This window comes from Athene noctua, chromosome 1 (assembly GCF_965140245.1).
Source record: "Athene noctua chromosome 1, bAthNoc1.hap1.1, whole genome shotgun sequence".
Lineage (NCBI taxonomy): Eukaryota > Metazoa > Chordata > Aves > Strigiformes > Strigidae > Athene > Athene noctua.
This window is the reverse complement of record NC_134037.1, coordinates 71,275,454-71,293,678: the sequence shown is the minus strand read 5'-3', so window position 1 is coordinate 71,293,678 and position 18,225 is coordinate 71,275,454. Positions and strand designations below refer to the sequence as shown.

The 18,225-nt window shown below is 35.1% G+C and overlaps 1 protein-coding gene across 6 annotated transcripts in view; it reads left to right on the top strand.

The window, feature by feature from the left end:
- SCAF8 (SR-related CTD associated factor 8) overlaps positions 1–18,225 on the top strand; it is a 163,595-nt gene that overhangs the window by 46,931 nt on the left and 98,439 nt on the right. For 3 of the 6 annotated variants that reach the window (XR_012632861.1, XM_074896529.1, XM_074896528.1), the window contains exons 13-20: positions 2,503–2,603; positions 4,187–4,300; positions 4,951–5,107; positions 6,264–6,394; positions 8,000–8,144; positions 8,672–8,752; positions 9,351–9,572; positions 10,202–11,909. Coding sequence is in view for 5 of the 6 variants with exons in the window: in XM_074896529.1 (XP_074752630.1) it covers positions 2,503–2,603; positions 4,187–4,300; positions 4,951–5,107; positions 6,264–6,394; positions 8,000–8,144; positions 8,672–8,752; positions 9,351–9,572; positions 10,202–11,895 (2,645 nt within the window). In the remaining variant the exon portion in view is untranslated. Of the gene's footprint in view, positions 1–2,502; positions 2,604–4,186; positions 4,301–4,950; positions 5,108–6,263; positions 6,395–7,999; positions 8,145–8,671; positions 8,753–9,350; positions 9,573–10,201; positions 12,901–18,225 lie in introns of those variants that run through there. The other 3 variants (XM_074896530.1, XM_074896527.1, XM_074896531.1) reach the window with 1 other exon arrangement.

The window sequence follows — 18,225 nt, the reverse complement described above, 5'->3', positions numbered from 1 at the left end:
GTGGAATCTGCTTACTGTTTTAATAATGCAGTATTAAAGGGAAAAAAAGCTTTGTTTCCCATCGAAGGAACAAGATTTAGCTTGAGCACTCTCACAAAATACAGTAACTGTAACATTTTTCTTAAGTTTGTATTCCTATGTTTCTTAACAACTTAGACAGGTACATCATTTCATTTTAGAGGAAAGCAAGTATCATACTATTCTACAGATGATGTTACTCATACTGTTACATCAGTGATTTTACTTTCAGACAGGTGGCAAGGTCTGTCCCTAAGTTAAAATCTACTTTCTCTTTAATGCTGTCTTCTATGGGGCATTTGAAGATGGTCAGTGCTTGATCTGAAAACTGGAGTGCTGATAAGACATTTAAGTATGATATGCTTTTGACACTTTGCTGAGTATTTTAATTAGAGGCCAGTTTTGTTAAACTTTCAGAGTGCTTTTTAACTAGCTTTTCACAGGAATATAGAGCCAAGGCAGGTGGAAGTGTGAAACAAGTAATTTGCTATCATAAAATAGACCATAATGGTTGTATCTTAATAAAGTATCTAAAACCCAACTGGATTTCAGCTTCTGCAGTGTGCTGCTCTGCACTGCTGTCATTTACATACTAAATTCACATACTAAAAAGAAGGAAGGTAGCAGGGAGAAGAACTTTCTTCACACAGTTGCTTAAATCAAAGGGAATGTATTTTGAGATGGGTGCTAGAAACAGGGAAATTAGGTATAAGTCATCTGCTACTGTGGCATATCCCATTGCTGCTGTTAGCAGGACTCTGGATTCTTGGGATGCGTAATTGTACTTAATTTATTTTTGTAATAAACTTGTGTTCCCGAATTTAACTTTGTTTAGATAGTCTATACACAGTTTCTGATGTAGTTTTGCATTTGTTTTGTGTTTTTAAATTATATCATTTATATAACAAGTTAAGCAGTTCAAAATTCATTTTTGTAAAGGAAAGAGTGTTCTGTTCACATTAATATTTTACATCATTCCAAGGTGGCTTTAAACTCAGAACTGTACTACAGTTTAGATGTATATTTTTTTCTCTGGCTTTTCACATGAAAAGAGGCAAATCAGTTTTATGCTGTAGATTTCTCCTCGTGGTCCACAAAGCAGGGAGCTATAATCAGAATGGATGGGTACTGGGAGGCAGGGATTTTAAGTAACCTGATGAACAACAGCAGCAGTTGAGGTCCTGTGAAGTCAGCTGGCTCATGGAAAGGAAATACTAAAAAGGCTAAGTGAAGTGTGGAAACTTTTTTGGGGTAAATAAATAAATAATTCACCAGACAAGCATTTTACTTCATGAAATTTTTTCAGTGACAGCCACTGTTAGCATTTACTGAGGTCTGAAGAGTTGTTTCGTAAAGCTTAGCACCATGAGAAACAAAAAAGTCATCTACAAGCATGTGAGGAACAAGTTTTGTCCAAGAGAAATCTTAAGACTAGGCATTCTCAGTACTGCTGTCAACTGAAAATGTCAGTTGATAGAGGAATGCACAACACTGGTATCCAGTTTGGTGCACCAAGATTGATAAAGGAAGGATGTGTGATGTATCAAGATGATGATGAAGAAAGAATATTTCCTTGGTTTAGGATAAGGCAGGCCTAAGAGATCCAGGTTATCTGGTTTTGTTCTGCCTTAAGTCATTTAAGAACCTGGGTGGATAACTCGGGGGAGTAAGATATTTGAGAAAAAACACCAATATCGGCCTAATCTGATTCTGATCACCCTGTGTTAAGTTGAAATAACTGCTGAGTTTGTCAAGGTTTGCACACATAGATTGGGTAATATTTGGGAGACAAAAGAATTGGAACCATGTACATATGGGAGAAGGAAGTTTTAGCTCATGTCACTAAGTATTTGTATTTGGTGAGGGGAATGGGGGTAGGCATTTGGGAGACAAACTGCAGGAATCTGGGCTTGTGGTGGCATTGACAAGAGTCAGAAGTATCATGGACATCTTCAGCTCGGTGGTAGGCCTCAGGCAGGTCTGTTTTTCTGGCATGGTTCCCCAAGGTAAAGTAAAAGTACGGTTTCCATTTCTTTCAGGTGAAAACACAGTGCATAATACTGCAGGTATTTCTGTAATACACTTTAAGCCAGTTAGTCTTACTCATTAAAACCGACTCTGAATCCTAGAGGAATGTTTTTTATGGAACATGGAATAGAAATGATTTTTTTTTTCTGAAGTAATTTCTACTGCAATTCCTTAGCTAATAATTACAGAATTTTATTTTTCATTTCTTTTAAAACAACTGTTTTGTTTAAAAGAAAATGAAAGAGGAAAAATGAACACCTGTACTGAGTATCTATTTGGTGTCTTTAACATTTTTCTTCATGTACTTAATCTCTATATAGCAAGTAATAGATCTACTATTCTTGCTTTTTTGATGAGTGGTCTCTGTAATTCTAAAGCCTTTTATATCAGTGCTATGGAGTATTTTATAAACTAACATTCCAGTGTTTTGATTGACGTGAATGTGTCTCTTGACAGTTTGCAGTACTACTCTTTGGGTAGGTCAAGTAGACAAGAAGGCTACACAGCAAGATTTAACTAACTTGTTTGAAGAATTTGGACAAATAGAGTCAATTAATGTAAGTAAGCATGTTACCATGCATTTCCAGGGTTTACAGACTAGCAATTTAAACGTGCTTATGCTTCTGAATTCCTTTTAGCAGCTTACGCTAGTATTTAGGAGACTTTTTATCACTGTTAAAAAAGTGGCTGTGATAGTTGCTTGTTGGTTTCCATGGACTGTCTTTTGAAGCACTAAAGACAGTACACTTCATGGTAAAATGGCTTTTCCCAAGCACTAACGGTTTACACCATTTTTTAAAGCAGGGTCTTAATAAACAAGAAGTCATGTCTTTTCTCTTTTTGTGATGTAGCATGGGGTGGGTATAATTTTTCCTTGGACTAGTGGACACAAACTGATCTATATCCACACTTGTTCTTGGTTATGTTCCATACAGAGGGTTCCTTAAATGGAATCAATGTGGATAAAACATTTAGAAAAAAAGAAATTTTACTGTAAACAAGTGTTTAGTCTAAAAAATGACAATTAAAAAGACTCTTACAATTGGATCTATTTCTCATGACTTAGAGCAATTTAGATTTAGATGCCAAGTCGTACTTCAATGTTGCCTATAATTCAGCTTCAAGAGAAAGTATTTTTCTCCTAAAATAACCTATTTACATGAAAGAAATTTTGATATTTGTCTCTTGCTCCAGCAGTTTTAAAGTGCTTCTCATGCCATTTCATTCACTTTGGATAATATTTTTACTATTTTTCCTATCATGTTAATATATTCAGCTACTACTAGTTTTTGTGGCATTACAGAGTCTTTAAAAAAGCTTCAGAAGTCAAAAAAACCCCATAGTCTGACATTTAAACCTCATTTTAATTTGCAGGGACTAGCAATTAAGAAAGTTCGAAGGAAATGAATGTAACAGCCATAATGTCCCAGTGTCTCTTACATTTCAGAGGCAAACCGTATTGTAAATAGTTCATGCTGTGCATTCCATGAAGCTTTAAGTACCTAGGATAACATAGTTGTATATCTTAAACATATTTTTATAAGGACTGCATTAAAATCTGTCATCTTAAATATTTTTGGTTTTATATTACTGTGTGCTCCTACACAACATAAAAGCACACCTATATTTTTGACTAAAACTAAAATAAGCAGTTGTCATGCATGATTTGCAAACTTTGAAAGATCACATGCCACATCATACTTTTCTTTCCTAAATAAAACATTAAAGCTAGTGGAAATCACACTTCAGGATTGAGGGCTCTACCTTTCAAAAATGCTAGATACTTCTAATCACTAGTTTGTGCCTCTGTGAAAGGTTGTTGCTCAGCTTGCAGTGAATTTGGAGTGCTGCTTTTCTGCAGTTGTCATAGTATAGCTCCCAGTTCTTGTCTGCTTTGTGATGTTCAAATATTTCATGTAATTTTTAGCACCCATTCTTCAGCTTGCTGCTGCTTCTTAAAAGTAACTGAAGTACCCTGCCAATATCACTCTTGTTTTGCTGATGCTCTAAATTGTTACTAGTATTGATTAAGGTTACGGTTGTTTACAGTGTAAGCCTTTCTATTAGTATTCACTGAGTGTAGTTCTGTAATCTGAAGTGCTGGTTTTCCTACTTTAAGACCATTGCTTTTTTTCCATAGATGATTCCCCCAAGAGGTTGTGCTTATGTTTGTATGGTTCATAGACAAGATGCTTATCGTGCTCTTCAGAAACTTAGTTCTGGGTCCTATAAAATAGGATCTAAAATTATTAAGGTAAGTTGATTTTAATCTAAGGATGTGTCCCATTTCACATGCAGTACAGTTTTTAATATGATTTGTTGTTTAGGAGCTGTTCATTCCAATGTACAGGATGGAGAAGAATTAAGCAATAATGTGTAAATTGTTTTCTTTCCTCTCTGTATGAAATACAGCTTTTAACAGGATTTGCATCACAAAGAGAGTAAAATGAAATTATTACTTGATACTTGTATGTGCTAGTCGTAGGAGTACAAGACTGTAAACAACTTAAGTCCTGTACGTGACCGTGTGGATCACTTTAATATTAAATTTTATAGTATTCTTATAGACCTAAATATAGAATTAAATGCTGTGGTGTTTTTTTCTACCTTCTTTAATGATTTAGAATCAGTCCTTGAAGTACTGTGTTTAATTTCCCCATATATATGTTAGTATTAACTTGGAAAAGATTTTAAGCTTTTTGGTGTAGTTAATCTTCCACATACGTGTTGCACAGGCCAAGTAAACTTCCTACAAGTTCATTTAAAATTAAGAACTTACTAAAGTTTTAATAAATAGACACTGGAGATTGATCTGCAGTGACAGAAAAATTAAGGAAATTATTTGAAATTCTGTTTACAGGTTATATAATTTAACCAGATTATCTGGTTGGGTTTTATTTTCAGATTGCCTGGGCTTTGAATAAAGGTGTCAAAACAGAATATAAGCAATTCTGGGATGTGGATCTGGGAGTTTCATATATTCCCTGGGAGAAAGTAAAATTGGATGATTTGGAGGGCTTTGCTGAAGGTGGCATGATTGACCAGGAAACAGTAAATACAGGTACAGGCATTAATAGTGATTCTGATAGTTAGAAAATGTGTTTATTTTGATAATTGCAAATCCTCAGAAAGTTTATTAGTTTAGGTAAAACATACTCTTTTTCAATTTACATAAATTTTACTAGCTACTTGCTTACAATATAAATGGCACTGTAATAATGAAATCTAGATTGTCTTTGTAGATGAGTAGTTGGTTGTCATGATAATGAGGAATTAGTGACAAAAGGGAATTAATTTAAGCAAGTGAATAAAGGTTAGCATTTTTTAAAGAGTTATGAATTTGCTGTGTATTCATTTCTAAGTATGTAAAATATTAATTTGCATAGAAATTATGATCTGCTTGTGATTGTGAAAAGTCTTATAATCATGTTTAAGACTTAATTTGGAACTTGTCCAAATAGGCACATCTTAGCTTCTCCTTAAGGTTTTTTTTCTCCATAAAGATGAATAGGAAAGCGAGTAATATTAGACCTTACTCTGAAACCCAGAGGTTGGTTAATTGAGAGGTTTGTTAGGTTTGTAAAAGACTGATGAGTACTATGTTTTCTTGAAATGGATCTAGCACCAAATGACCGGACTATACTGAAGTAAGCAGTAGATTAAGACTGTTTTATAATAGCGACAAAGATTTTTCAGTTCAAAATGTAGTCTTGCTTTGAGTAAAAATTGAATAGAAATGGCACAATAATTAAAACATGGAACATTATTGAAATACATTCATTGTGTTATACTTGAAATACAAAACTTTTTGAGGAAGTGGCAGAAGGAAGAAATGGGGGTTGGCGTGAGGTTTCTTTAACATGAGGATGCTTTGTCATTGTACAGTAGCCAGCTGATAACACAGGTGTGTTGACAACACTAGTTTTCAGAAAACTAGAGCATACTCTGTATTACAAAATATTAACAGAATGATTGGTGAAAAAAACTTAGTAAATTCTGAAAAATCAGATTTTAAACAGGCATAATTAAACAGGTGATTAAAGTTATTTTGCATTTTTCAAAATATATAATAAATAATTGCACTTGCTTTTTTTCATAACAAGTTTGAGGGTTATTTGTAATGAATCTATATACCAGATTATAATAGATTTTTTAAGGAGGGAGAGGACTTTTTAGTATTTAAATAAAAATAACATACTGATTACCTTTTTTTAAAGAATGGGAAACAGCCAGAAGCTCAGAAGCCGCTAAAGAAAATACTCAAACTACACAGAGTGCTGCAGTTGATAAGAGTACAGTTATTACAACACAGACAGAAGCTTACACACAACCAGTCACTATGCTGCAGGTTTGTATTGGTGTGAGTTTGCGAAAAACCCCCAAAAGTGGAGGACAAACTTTTTATTCAATACAGATAACCTTTGATGCTGTTAAAGTATTTCAATCAAAAATACTTAATTCCTGTGTGCATGTGTATTTATTTCTGAAATATTTTAGACTAGAATCAGTTGCCATGGTTAAGCTTTAGTTTCATGCACAGCATATCCCAAACTTGTGTGCAAACTCAAATGAAGACTTAAATGTTGAAGGCTGAGGAATTGTTAAAAAAAAAACACAAAACAAAGAAAAAATCAAACAACTAAAAAATAATTTTAAAAATAGTGGCATGTTAGTTATGTTAGTTTTTTAAGGAGAAATTAAAATGAGCTTACAGAAAGTATTTTGTTTAGAGCAAAGCATCTTTCTGTAAGCTAAGAAATCAATAATCTTTTTTTCACTTGTTTCTTCTCTACCTACATGCTTTTCCCCATATCAGCTTTGAATATAAGTTTAATTATTTTCTCAGTAATTTGGGGCAGGATTTCATAGGAGACTCATCTCTAAAAGACATGGTTTTTCAAGTAGTGTGCTGTTGCACTCTCTACGCAGTAATTCATGAGAGTCTTTGATTCTCTGCTGGTTTTTTTTTTATTCCTCCCTCTAAAACATCCAGTCATTAACAAGGTATTGTGGAAGGCTAGGAGAATACAGTGTCTTTTTTTCTTCAGCATACTACACTAGACATGTTTATAAAGTATAAATACAAAGCTGTTTGTCAAACTCTTTAAATCCTTATTATAATGACCCTATGAAATTGTAAAATGAGAAGCAGTTGCTTAATGCAAATTTTTTTTGTATTCATATTACTATTTTATCTTTCCTAACATATATAGACTTTTCCAGTACTTGAGTTGAGATAAAATTACTGTGAAAGTTAACATATTTGCATTTCCTTGCATTGAATTTTGAGCTTTTTTCTTTTCTCAAAAGCTGTCTTCAGTCTTCTTATTTCAGCTGTCTCCTAGTGTATGCTGTGATCATATATATTTAATTATACATATATATAGCTTTTATTCTGTCACTAATTACTTGTAATTATGTTGCACTGTATCAAAGCACGTAGCTCAAACAGAGATTTGAGAAATATTAAGTAATTTTTCAGGATTTTGTCAGGATTATTGGTGCTTTACATACACTAAGCTCAACTTCCAGTATTGTTCTAAAATACATAATTTTTTCTAATGAGAATAGAATCAGTGTTTCCTAAGTGCTCTCAAATTGCCACACTATGTACATTTTCCTTGGTTTTCTCTCTCGCTTTTTCTGCATTCACTTCTTTTCCATAAGTAAACTTTTATTCTTGAATAAATGTCGTGTTTAACTGTGTATTTTTCTGTTCTTTTTAGAATAAAGAAAAGATAGCATAGTATTCTTCCAGTGTCCTTGTTTAGCTGTAGTGTAGGTACCATTTCAGAATGCAATCTAATTCTTCAGGGGGTTCAGAGTATATACAAAGCCTGTGGTACTTTTAATGCTTAACATGAATTGCCGTCAAATCAGTTCATCCCTCTTTTAGTGTCACTGAGTACTGTTAAGTATTGAAGTTGCTTGTTTTTTTTTCCCATGAAAAAAGATTCCAGTAGCTCCAGCTGTGCCTGCTGTTAGCTTGGTTCCACCCGCATTTCCTGTCACAATGTCTGTCCCTCCTCCTGGTTATAGTGCAATTCCTCCTCCACCCTTCTTGAGAGCAAGTTTCAACCCTTCACAGCCACCTCCAGGTAAGTTAGTAAAAATGAAGTTGAGCAATGTAACTCAGTTTGTGTGCTGCTATGTACATGACACTTTGTGTGGTTTTCCATCAGCTAGTGGTTACTGTCTTGAGACAGCTGACCTATGAATCCTTAACTTTAATTTAGTATGAGATTTCTCATGTCTAACTTGACAGAATACACTGGTAAAATAATATTGAGAATAGTAATTACAGCAGAATTTTATTTGAGCTTTGATAAAAATGAAAATTTAAAGATCTTAAGAATAACCTGCTTGCATTGGAAAGTTTTGAAACTCTTAATTTTCTTCTTTGGATATTGTTGCCAGAAATAACTTCTACAGATGCACATGCAGATCATGTACAGTAAAGATAGGGCGGTTTTTAAAAACAATAACCACTGATGCCTTTTCCCATACATTTGTTGTTTGCTAGTCTTCAGTGGTGCAGCTTTTCAGGATGAATAATATAAGCAAGCTTTTATTGTAAAACTGCATATGCTTCCCTTGTAATAATTCGTCATTTTTTCCCATATAGGTTATATGCCTCCCCCAGTTCCACCTGTGGTTCCACCACCTGTTGTCCCGCCACCTGTTGTCCCACCAGTTGTTCCAACACGTAGGTTTGATTCTTCTAATAGTTGTTTGTGTGTTGTGAGAAGCTTAGTTATTATACTACTTGTTACTTAATCAAAAGCAGGTTAATTCTGTGTAATGGAAAACAGCAACACAAGAGTTATTGTTCAGCTGATTTAAGCAGGTATTGAGAAAAATATTTGCAGAGCTTTTCAAGGTGATTGAAAAATGATAGCTACTGTGGAGTTACTGAAAAAAAAAACCCCAAACCAGCAAATTAATTATTTATTATTTGTATGCATAGTTTAGTATTTTAACCTACTTGTAACAGATTTGTGTTATTTGAGGTATTTGGTGTTAGTCACTGAATAATTTATATTTGTTTAGCCTTTTAAGTGTGTTCGTTTAAGATTTAAAAATATCTGTTGAAGAGTACTGATTTCTTAGGTTGCCTGAAGTTCATGATCTCTACAAAAAAAATATTACGGTGCTGATTGAGGATAAGAAATTACTATCAAAAAATGTAACACTTAGGGTAATCAATTTCACTTATTCTGATATATCAGCCTGACCTCTGCCAAACTAATCTTGAAGGCTTGAATATATGATTACTGTGCTACATTTCTGTTGTTTCTCTGCAGCTTTAGTACAGCCTCCATTACCAATTGCACAAGAGACAATGAAGGATGTTCCTTTTACTAGCCTTGTTCTACCAGTTGGCACAGTTACTAGCAATCTAGCTACTCCAACGTTATCTGCTGGAAATGTTTTTAATCCTCTGCCAATCAACAAACCAGAATCAGATGAAAAGGGATCACATCTTACAGACCTTCAGATTTCTTCCAGTGAAAACAATAGATCTGGTACGAAACGTCTTCATTGTGTTATATGATCACATACAGGAAACAGCATACTTCTGAGGGTTTTTTTGCAGATCCTAGTCAATTGCACTAGTAACTACAGAGTAGGACTTTTAGGCTGGGTATCATTTTCAGTTTGTTGGAGGAGTCATGGGAACCATCTTTGTCATCATCTGATCATTGATTTCTAGCAGCTTATGCTCAGAGATATTTTTTTGTAGACTCAAGAAGTAAAGCTGAGACTGGGATCCCTTTAGAAAACTCCTTAAAAGTGCATTGTTACTACACAAGTGACAATGGAAGGAGAGGGTAGCATAGTAAACATGTATAGAATTGTATCAAAGATTTTAATACTTTCCATACATAAATTGGGTGATGGCTGTGGGGTTTGCAATTGTAAGCTGCTGTACATTCTTTGCTATGTAGAGATGTTAATTTCTGTGGCATAATGTCTGTTTATCACTAATGTGATTAAAGGGTTGTATGTTCATTATAGAAACTGATACAGACCTTGTCAGCAGTATCATCATTGAATGCATTAACTAAATATGGATTAAACTGCATTTTGTTTTGAATGCTATGTGTTGCACTGGCATTTTCTGTTAACTGTTGTTCTTGTTGCTGCATTTTAGTGCAAACTGATGTCTCAAGTAGCTCTGGACTTGGAGTGCAGCCACCCAGCGTCTCAAGCAGTTCTGGGCTTACTGGAGAAGGGCAGCCACCCAGTGTCTCAAGTAGCTCTGGACTTGCAGGGGGAGTACAGCCACCCAGTATTTCAAGCAGCTCTGGACTTGTAGGAGGAGTGCAGCCACCAACTGTTTCAAGCAGTTCTGGTCTTGCAGGAGGAGTGCAGCTACCTACTGTTTCCAGTAGCTCTTCTCTTGCTGGCGGAGTTCAGCCAACCAGCGTCTCAAGTAGCTCTGGACTTATGGCTGGAGTGCAACCACCAAATGTCTCAAGTAGCTCAGGGCTTCTAGCTGGAGTGCATCCACCCAGTGTCTCAAGCAGCCCTGGCCTTCTGACAGGAATGCAGCCACCCAATGTCTCAAGCAGCTCAGGAGTTCTGGCAGGAGTGCAGCCACCAAGTGTCTCAAGCAACTCTGGGCTGCTTATAATGCCACCACCCAATGTTTCAAGTAGTTCTGGACTTATGGGAGTGCCACCACCAAATATTTCAAGTAGTTCTGGACTTCTGGCAATGCAGCATCCAGCTGGGGTTCAAAACATGCCTCATTTAAATATTAGTAGTCAAAGGATGCCGGGAATGCCTCTCATAGATATCCGTCCAGGCCTAATGCCCCATTCGCCTGGACCAAGGTTTCCATTAATACAGCCAGGAATGCCACCACAGCGTAGCATTCCTCCTCCAGCAATCCTTGATCCATCTCTTCACCCACCACCTCGAGGTCCTTTTCCTCCAGGAGATATTTTTAATCAAACAGAAAGACCTTTTGGAACACCAGGAAGACAAAATATCGATAACATTTCTAACCCAGAGAAAAGACTACCACTTGGAGGCGATAACATTCAGCAGGAAGGAGACAGAGATTATCGCTTCCCTCCAGTGGAAAACCGAGATAATCTCAACAGGCCATCTGCAGTGGATGTCAGAGATTCTGTTGGACGACCACCAGTTGATCCAAGAGAGGGTATAGGAAGGCCTCCAGTAGATGGAAGAGAACATTTTGCAAGACCACATGTAGACATGAGAGAAAATTTTGGAAGACCAGGTATAGATAATCTTGGTCGAAGAGAGCATTTTGGTTTCAATTCAGACAAGCACTGGGGACAGAGAGGAGATTATGATGAAAGAGAGCACCATGCCTTCCCTGTTTATGGTGGCCCTAAAGGCTTCCATGAAGACAGAGAGCGGTTTCGCCATGTAAACTATAGGTTTGATAGTAGAAGTGGTCCCAATTGGAATAGAGGATTTGAACAAGATGCTCACAGAGATTTTGATGACCGCCGAAGACCCTGGGAAAGACAGAGGGATAGGGATGACAGAGATTTTAATTTTTGCAGAGAAATTAATGGGAACAGGTTTGGAAGAGACAGAATGTCAAACAACTGGATTCCCCCTCCACATCCACGGGTTTTTGAATATTTTGATGGGGCCACTTCCCAACGCAAAGCTGAGAATATGCCCCAGGTAAACGGTGAAAATACAGAGACAGAAAGTCAGCCACCAACTGCACAGGTGCAGGACGATCCAGAACTTTATGAAAAACTGACATCTTCCGTCGAGATAAACAAAGAGAAGAGTGACACAGAAGCTGATATAGAAAGTGAACCAGTGGTAGAAAGCACAGAAACTGAGGGGACATAATCATCACTCAGTAGGTAAAAGATACCTTTTGTAAAGTTGTCATCTCTCTGTAATAGATAAATGGCTGACTGGACCGTAGCAGTTCACTTTTGTCTGCCAGAATTAAGTTAATCTGATGTTCATGTTCATCTTTCACTTAAATAACTGTACAACTGACTTGTATAGAACACTGTTCTTAATTTGAACATGGTAGGTAAACATTTTTTTTTTTATTTCTCTGATAAAGCATAAACTTCCCCCCACTTGCTTTTAATTTCACAAAGATAAAATAACAGCTTGTCAAACAAAGACTTCCTATGGAAGAAAATGGATTTTTTTAGATACTACCCTTAGGTTGGCTATCGAAATTGTTATACTTGAAAACAGGTGCTGGTGTATCTTGTCCGTGTTTTTAGGCTGCTGCAGAATTTTAAAGTATAGACAAAGCTGTGATATTTTATGTTCCTACAATTCGGCAGAAAAAGAAATGGCCCATGTTATTTAAGGAGCATAACACAGAGATTAAAAGTGGTTTTGTAAAATCTACACTATAGTCTCTGTTTTCTCTAAAGTAAGTGTTTGTGATTTGTTCCTCGTACTGCAGTGGGTTTAAAAAAATGAAAAAGTACATTTTAATGTTGGGTGCATTTTGTTTTTAGATGCCAATAAAGCATATTTGTTTGATAACAGTGTTCTAGGTATTGTATTTTTTTAAAAACCTGCAAGCTCTAAAAACTTGGAATCAGCTATGATATGTGCTTAGCTAGTTGTTGCAAAAGGTTTATATTACTTTTGTAAGACCAATGCAACAGTTATATGTGCAAGAAGCGTATGGTTTTTACATCGAAAATCATGCAGTCATATTAGTTGATGTAAATAACATGTATGTAAATATTTGTGTAAACTGTTTGTAGATACCACTTTTTCTGTGCGTGCCTGTGTATGTGCACACACTCACAGAATCCTGTAGACAGTTCAATAAAATTGAAGTGAAATTAGGTTGTAAAAATTTGCCTTTCACCTTCTTTAGGTAGTAAGATAACAAAACTTATTTCACCGCAATACTGTCAAGCGTATGTTTACCTTCTCATGGTCTTTGTTACGATGTTCTTACTACTTCTAGAAGGTGGAACATGGTATACTGTAAGAATATACAGTAGGATTTTAGCTTACTTTTTAAAATGCAGATATGCATGAAGCCAAAACTTAAGCAAATATTTGCATTGTCTTATTTTGTAATATATTTGGTATTCTGGATAGGTAGTGGTAGTGTCACAGTACTTTGTGGTTATTTGTTTTTAGTGACTCAAAGTCCAGAAATGTTGCACGAAAAGTAAAAAGCTGTTGTTGGTCTAAAAACCCTACATGTTTTTAACAGAAATAAGGGGGGCTTTGTGTTTTGATGGCTTAATATTGAAGTAGAACCTCTTGTTAAATTGTTGAGATTAATTGGCTGCTTAGGTAAATTAGTAGCGCTGTCCTCTCCTGTTCCACTTAACTTCACTGCTTGTGTATCCTTTAAATTGCTGATGAAAGATTAGGCTATAGGGTAATGCTAGATTTTCAGTTTGTTTCATTTAAGCGCATTTCATCAACTTTTTTCAACATAACTTTTGTTAAAATTCTGTGTCCGAAAGCATCCTTTGACTCAGTTTTGAGAAAGTTGTTTTTCTCTTGCATAACAGGATCCAAGGGTAGATTCTGTTACATGAATGCCCCTTTGGTAGAAGAAACATTTTTAGCTCAGATTAGAATTTTGATCTTTAACATTAGAGCGTTAACATGCAAGTTTTAATTCCCCTTCTGCTTCCCCCAAAGGGATGAGAGTATGAGAATGTAATGAGTGTAAAGCATAAGCATGCCTTTGAATGTAGAAGCAAGTTACGCATGTGTGTGTTGCCCTCTCCCTCTGGGAGGTGAGGTATTTTTTCATGCTGTGTCATGGTTCAGTTTTTCAATTACAGGGACTTTTATTCTGGATAGTAAAAAACCTGTCAGCTTAATGAAAGAGTGGACTTGAATGAATGATTCGTTATCTACTGTGCAAGTAGTAGTCATTAGGATGTAGTGAGGTACGCATTAAATAACTATTGCTTTGTAATAGACCTTGCTGATGTGTTTATTACCAGAACGTGTCTCGGGAGTTGAGATGAACAATGTTTAAGGTAAAAGTACCTTCATGGGCAGACTCTGGCTCAGAGAACTTGACTGATGATGCTGCACCACTTACTAGTAGTATTCTGGTCAGGCAGATACGGTTGGGTGAAAGTCCAAACTAACAAAATAGCGGTAAGGATACTTTTCAAACTTAAAGTATTTTCTTGATTTCATTTTTGAATGAAATTAAGAAAATGCGGTTTGAAAAAGCTTCAGTCATAGATGACAAGTACTCAGAATCAAACACATATTGGCAGTAGCTTTCCTTTTCAAACATTTTGTGAAATGCCTCTTTAAAACTGAAAGTGAATCTGTTTTTGTTTTGCTAAACTTGGACTGGCAGTATGCTAAATTGCTCAGAGTATGATGATTTAGGTAAATTACAAGGTCAGAGATGTTAAACAATTTGGTTAGTAGTGGTATAAAACAATGTATTATAGTTTTTTCACCTTTGTTAATATATTTCAAACATTAATAAATTGGCTACTGTATATATGTGTTATGCCATCAATTTCTAACAACTATTTTATTTTTTTGTAGAATAAAAGTTTGTTGTAGTCTTCAGTTGCATCATTTTTACAGCTAGAACTGTTTTATTTCTTACTTTATTAATGTAGCGTGCAGACAAATATTACCAAAATAGCTGTACTCAGAAACTCAGAAGGGACTTAATATTACCAAAACAGTATGGTTTCTGCCAGTAGGAAGTTTTAAAGTCTTTCAGAGTTGAGTGAAGACTTCCCATTCTCGTTGTAGATTAAGCCGTCATAAGCCAACAATATGCACTGAAAGGAGCTGTCCTGAGATTCAGACCAGTTCTTTGATATGCTTCACAGTAGTGACATGTAATTTTTGCTGATGCAAATAAAGGAGTGAGAATGGGACAGAAAGAAGATGGGGCCAGGCATTTGGGCAGCAGTTCTGGCTTATGCCTGTTTAAAGCTTGCTCTAATGATGAAAGGTGTCGATTCTAGCAACTGAAGATGGTGGTGATCTACTATTTACTTAAGTAACATACATATTGAAAAATATTTCAGGTAGCATTGCAGGCAACACAATATATTTAGGTGTGCATATTTCCTTGAGAACCCTATGCATCAGTAAGTTGGTTTATGTATTTATTACCTTTTTTAACAGCCTGTAATTCTGATCTTTCATTGTACTGTATTTGAGCAGAATGCTATGTCCATAAAGACTACAAATGTGAACCATAGCCTTCATTTGCTGTAAGGACTTGATTTCTTTGCTGAAGTCTTTTTCTGTGAAATGTTGGTACGCTTTCATTTTATATGTAGTGCTTCACGTTATTACAAACTCAAGGGAATAGATTCTGTTAGACTTCTTTGCTTCAGTAGAGGACGATACTGGTAATTCTTCAAGCCATTTCAGTGATTTAAATGGCTTTATAAATAAAGTTAAGGTACTCTTACCCTGAATAAGGCAAGACAGGAATACTGTAACCAAGCCTATAGTGTGGCATGCACAGGCATTACTTACACAGTTGAAAAATTATCAAATAAATTGTCTATAGAAGGTATTTATAAAACAAGCCAAATTATTGCAGAATTCTCTCAAAATGCAGTTGTCATCAGTTTTGAACATGTGTAAGGGAACATTATGCTGGTCAACACTTAAAATACTCATTTTCTTCATGTCATGTTCCCCTAACTCAAGTCTTTGGGTCATTTGATTTGAAACTGGTAAAAAATGAATCCCAAATCTCATTCTTTGAATTCTCAGTAATGTATTTTAAAATAACATCATAAAAAGGGTGACTTTTTTGTCTCTTGATAGTGAAAGTGGAACAGATACACTTATTCACATGAGTCATAAAGAGTAACTAGGACAGTTTTTTGTTGTTGTTAATTCAGATAATGAAAGGATCTTTCCCTTGTTGACAGCTATTACTGACTCTGAATTTTACATTAGTCACAGTTTCCTTTCAGGTGCCAAGCTTTCACAAGTAAGCATGTGCTGTGAAACTAGCTACTTGTGTAGATGAGAAATTGATTTAAAAGGCATAAAGTCAGGGTATTCTTTTTTAATTTGAAGTGGTTTATTTGACAAGAATGGCAAAAGCATTTTTCTGCCGTGCTGCTTTACTGTATTCATTCACGTCAGCAGAAACTTTGCAGTGTCAAAGAGTAACATATTGCAAGACTTTCTTAATTATAACTGACGTTATGTTTCTCCTTGAAGGGTCATCTTAGTGATGTTATTCACTCCACTTAGTCTGTCCAAGTTCTTTGGCTACTCAATAAACATTTGGAATTTTATTAATGTATGTACATATTTCTTAGTTAAGAAGTAGAGCTACTTAAAAAAATATTCATGACATCTCTTTAATAACTTCCATCAGAGGTGTATAGGATCTGAAAAGTGAGATTCTTGTCAGTGATGGGATGGCATGAAAGTCTGTTAATAGGGTTTTTGCTGAAGTTGGTAAGCTGTAAAATTCTTGTATTCCTTTCTATCTTGCACAAACTTGATAGAAAAGGGTAGTCTCATTGAATACTCAGTATCTTTTAGAAGCTCTGCTACCAAAGATTAGAGAAAGGGAAGTACTAGTAGACTATGTACTCTTAAAAATGAAGAGGTGGTTAAGATAAGTTGTGCAGTTGAAGATGAATGTATTTTGTCTTTTTAAGAAGTTTAAAATGTACATTTCAGCACTCGCATAGTAACAGTGATATTAGTGTTGTCACTGGTTCACTAATCTTGTTCTGTACTTTGTAATTTTTCTTCTAAAGTTAACTCACTAATGCTAATTTTACATTTTCTCTTCTTCCTATCCGATGAAAACACTAATGCCCTCAGACAAGGGACTATTTTGTGCTTTATTTAAAAAAAAAAAAATCTCATCAGAAAGTATTTTAACCTATAGATAGGTTAGCTGAACATTTTTTCCTTTCTGATTTAATGCTTTAATGCTGCAATTTGCCTTTTGAATTATTTTCTGTATGCATATCTATGTTATAATGGATATGTGTTCACATTGGCATGTATCAAGCTTTCTGTTGAAATGCAGACAAATGGTGAGATTCTTTAAGGTAGATGATGTGTTTCTAAAACTAGGGTAAACTTCACAGCCATTTTGATTTGTATACTGGAGCATTTTAATTGTGTTGGAGTGTTACACTTTGTGTGCAAGGCAGTGCAAAAAATCCTTAATAGTTGAAGAGTCTTAAATGGTTATATGTAACTCAGATATAGATCGGTGGGATTTGGATAGGCCCTAGATGCAGGGACTTTGGATCTGAATGTCACTTCCTCATTAAAGGAGAGATCATATTACATCTGGGAAAATGAGAAATGTAGCCTTTTCTTGATAACAGCAGGAATTAAGTAGAAATAATCTTAGTGTTTAAAGTCCTTTCTAAAAATCCATCTTTGTCTAGTCAAAGGAAGCTCTGTCATTGTCGCTTTAGTTGATCAAGGGAAAAAATACTTTAGATTGATGCTGTTTCTGAGGTAATCAGATCTCATTCATCAGTGCAGTGAAATGCAGTGTGCCTTAAGTTTTTTCCCTCTGAAAAGGAGCATATATTTCAAACGAGACAAAAGCATGCACAAAATCAATAAATTTTTGTCTGTAGAAATGGAAATGTAATTTTGGGTTCGGTGATTTTCTTCAGGTAAATCTTTGTCATTTCAGTGGTGCAAATACATAAATACTAAATGGACACTCAACTTTAAAAATGTTTACTTGAAAGTTACACTAGTCTGCCCAGTTAATTTTTCATTTATTTTCACATGCTTGCAATACATTATTTTGTCAAGTGGTGCCATCACAGAGTTCTTCTTACCACAAATTAGAAATACCTTTGAATTATGTAATTGACTTATTTAAATCTAGGACAATCATAAGTCTTCCTTGAAACTCATGGATTTCTTGTACAGTATGACTACCAGTGTAGGTAATTCACTATTGAGAACTTTACTGTTTGAGCTATCAGTGATTAAAAGTAAAATACTGAAACCAAATTGAAATGCTTGATGAATAATTTGGAATTTTGTATTCATTAAAAGCAAAATAATAGCATCTTCTCAAATTTCATGTTGATTAAAAAAATTCACCATATTAAAAATACGAACTTGCTGGGCTGTAGTTCTGTGAACTAATAAATGAGGCAACCATTATTTTCATTAGAATGTAAAACCTTGAAGTGATTAGGATAAATGCTATTTATACAA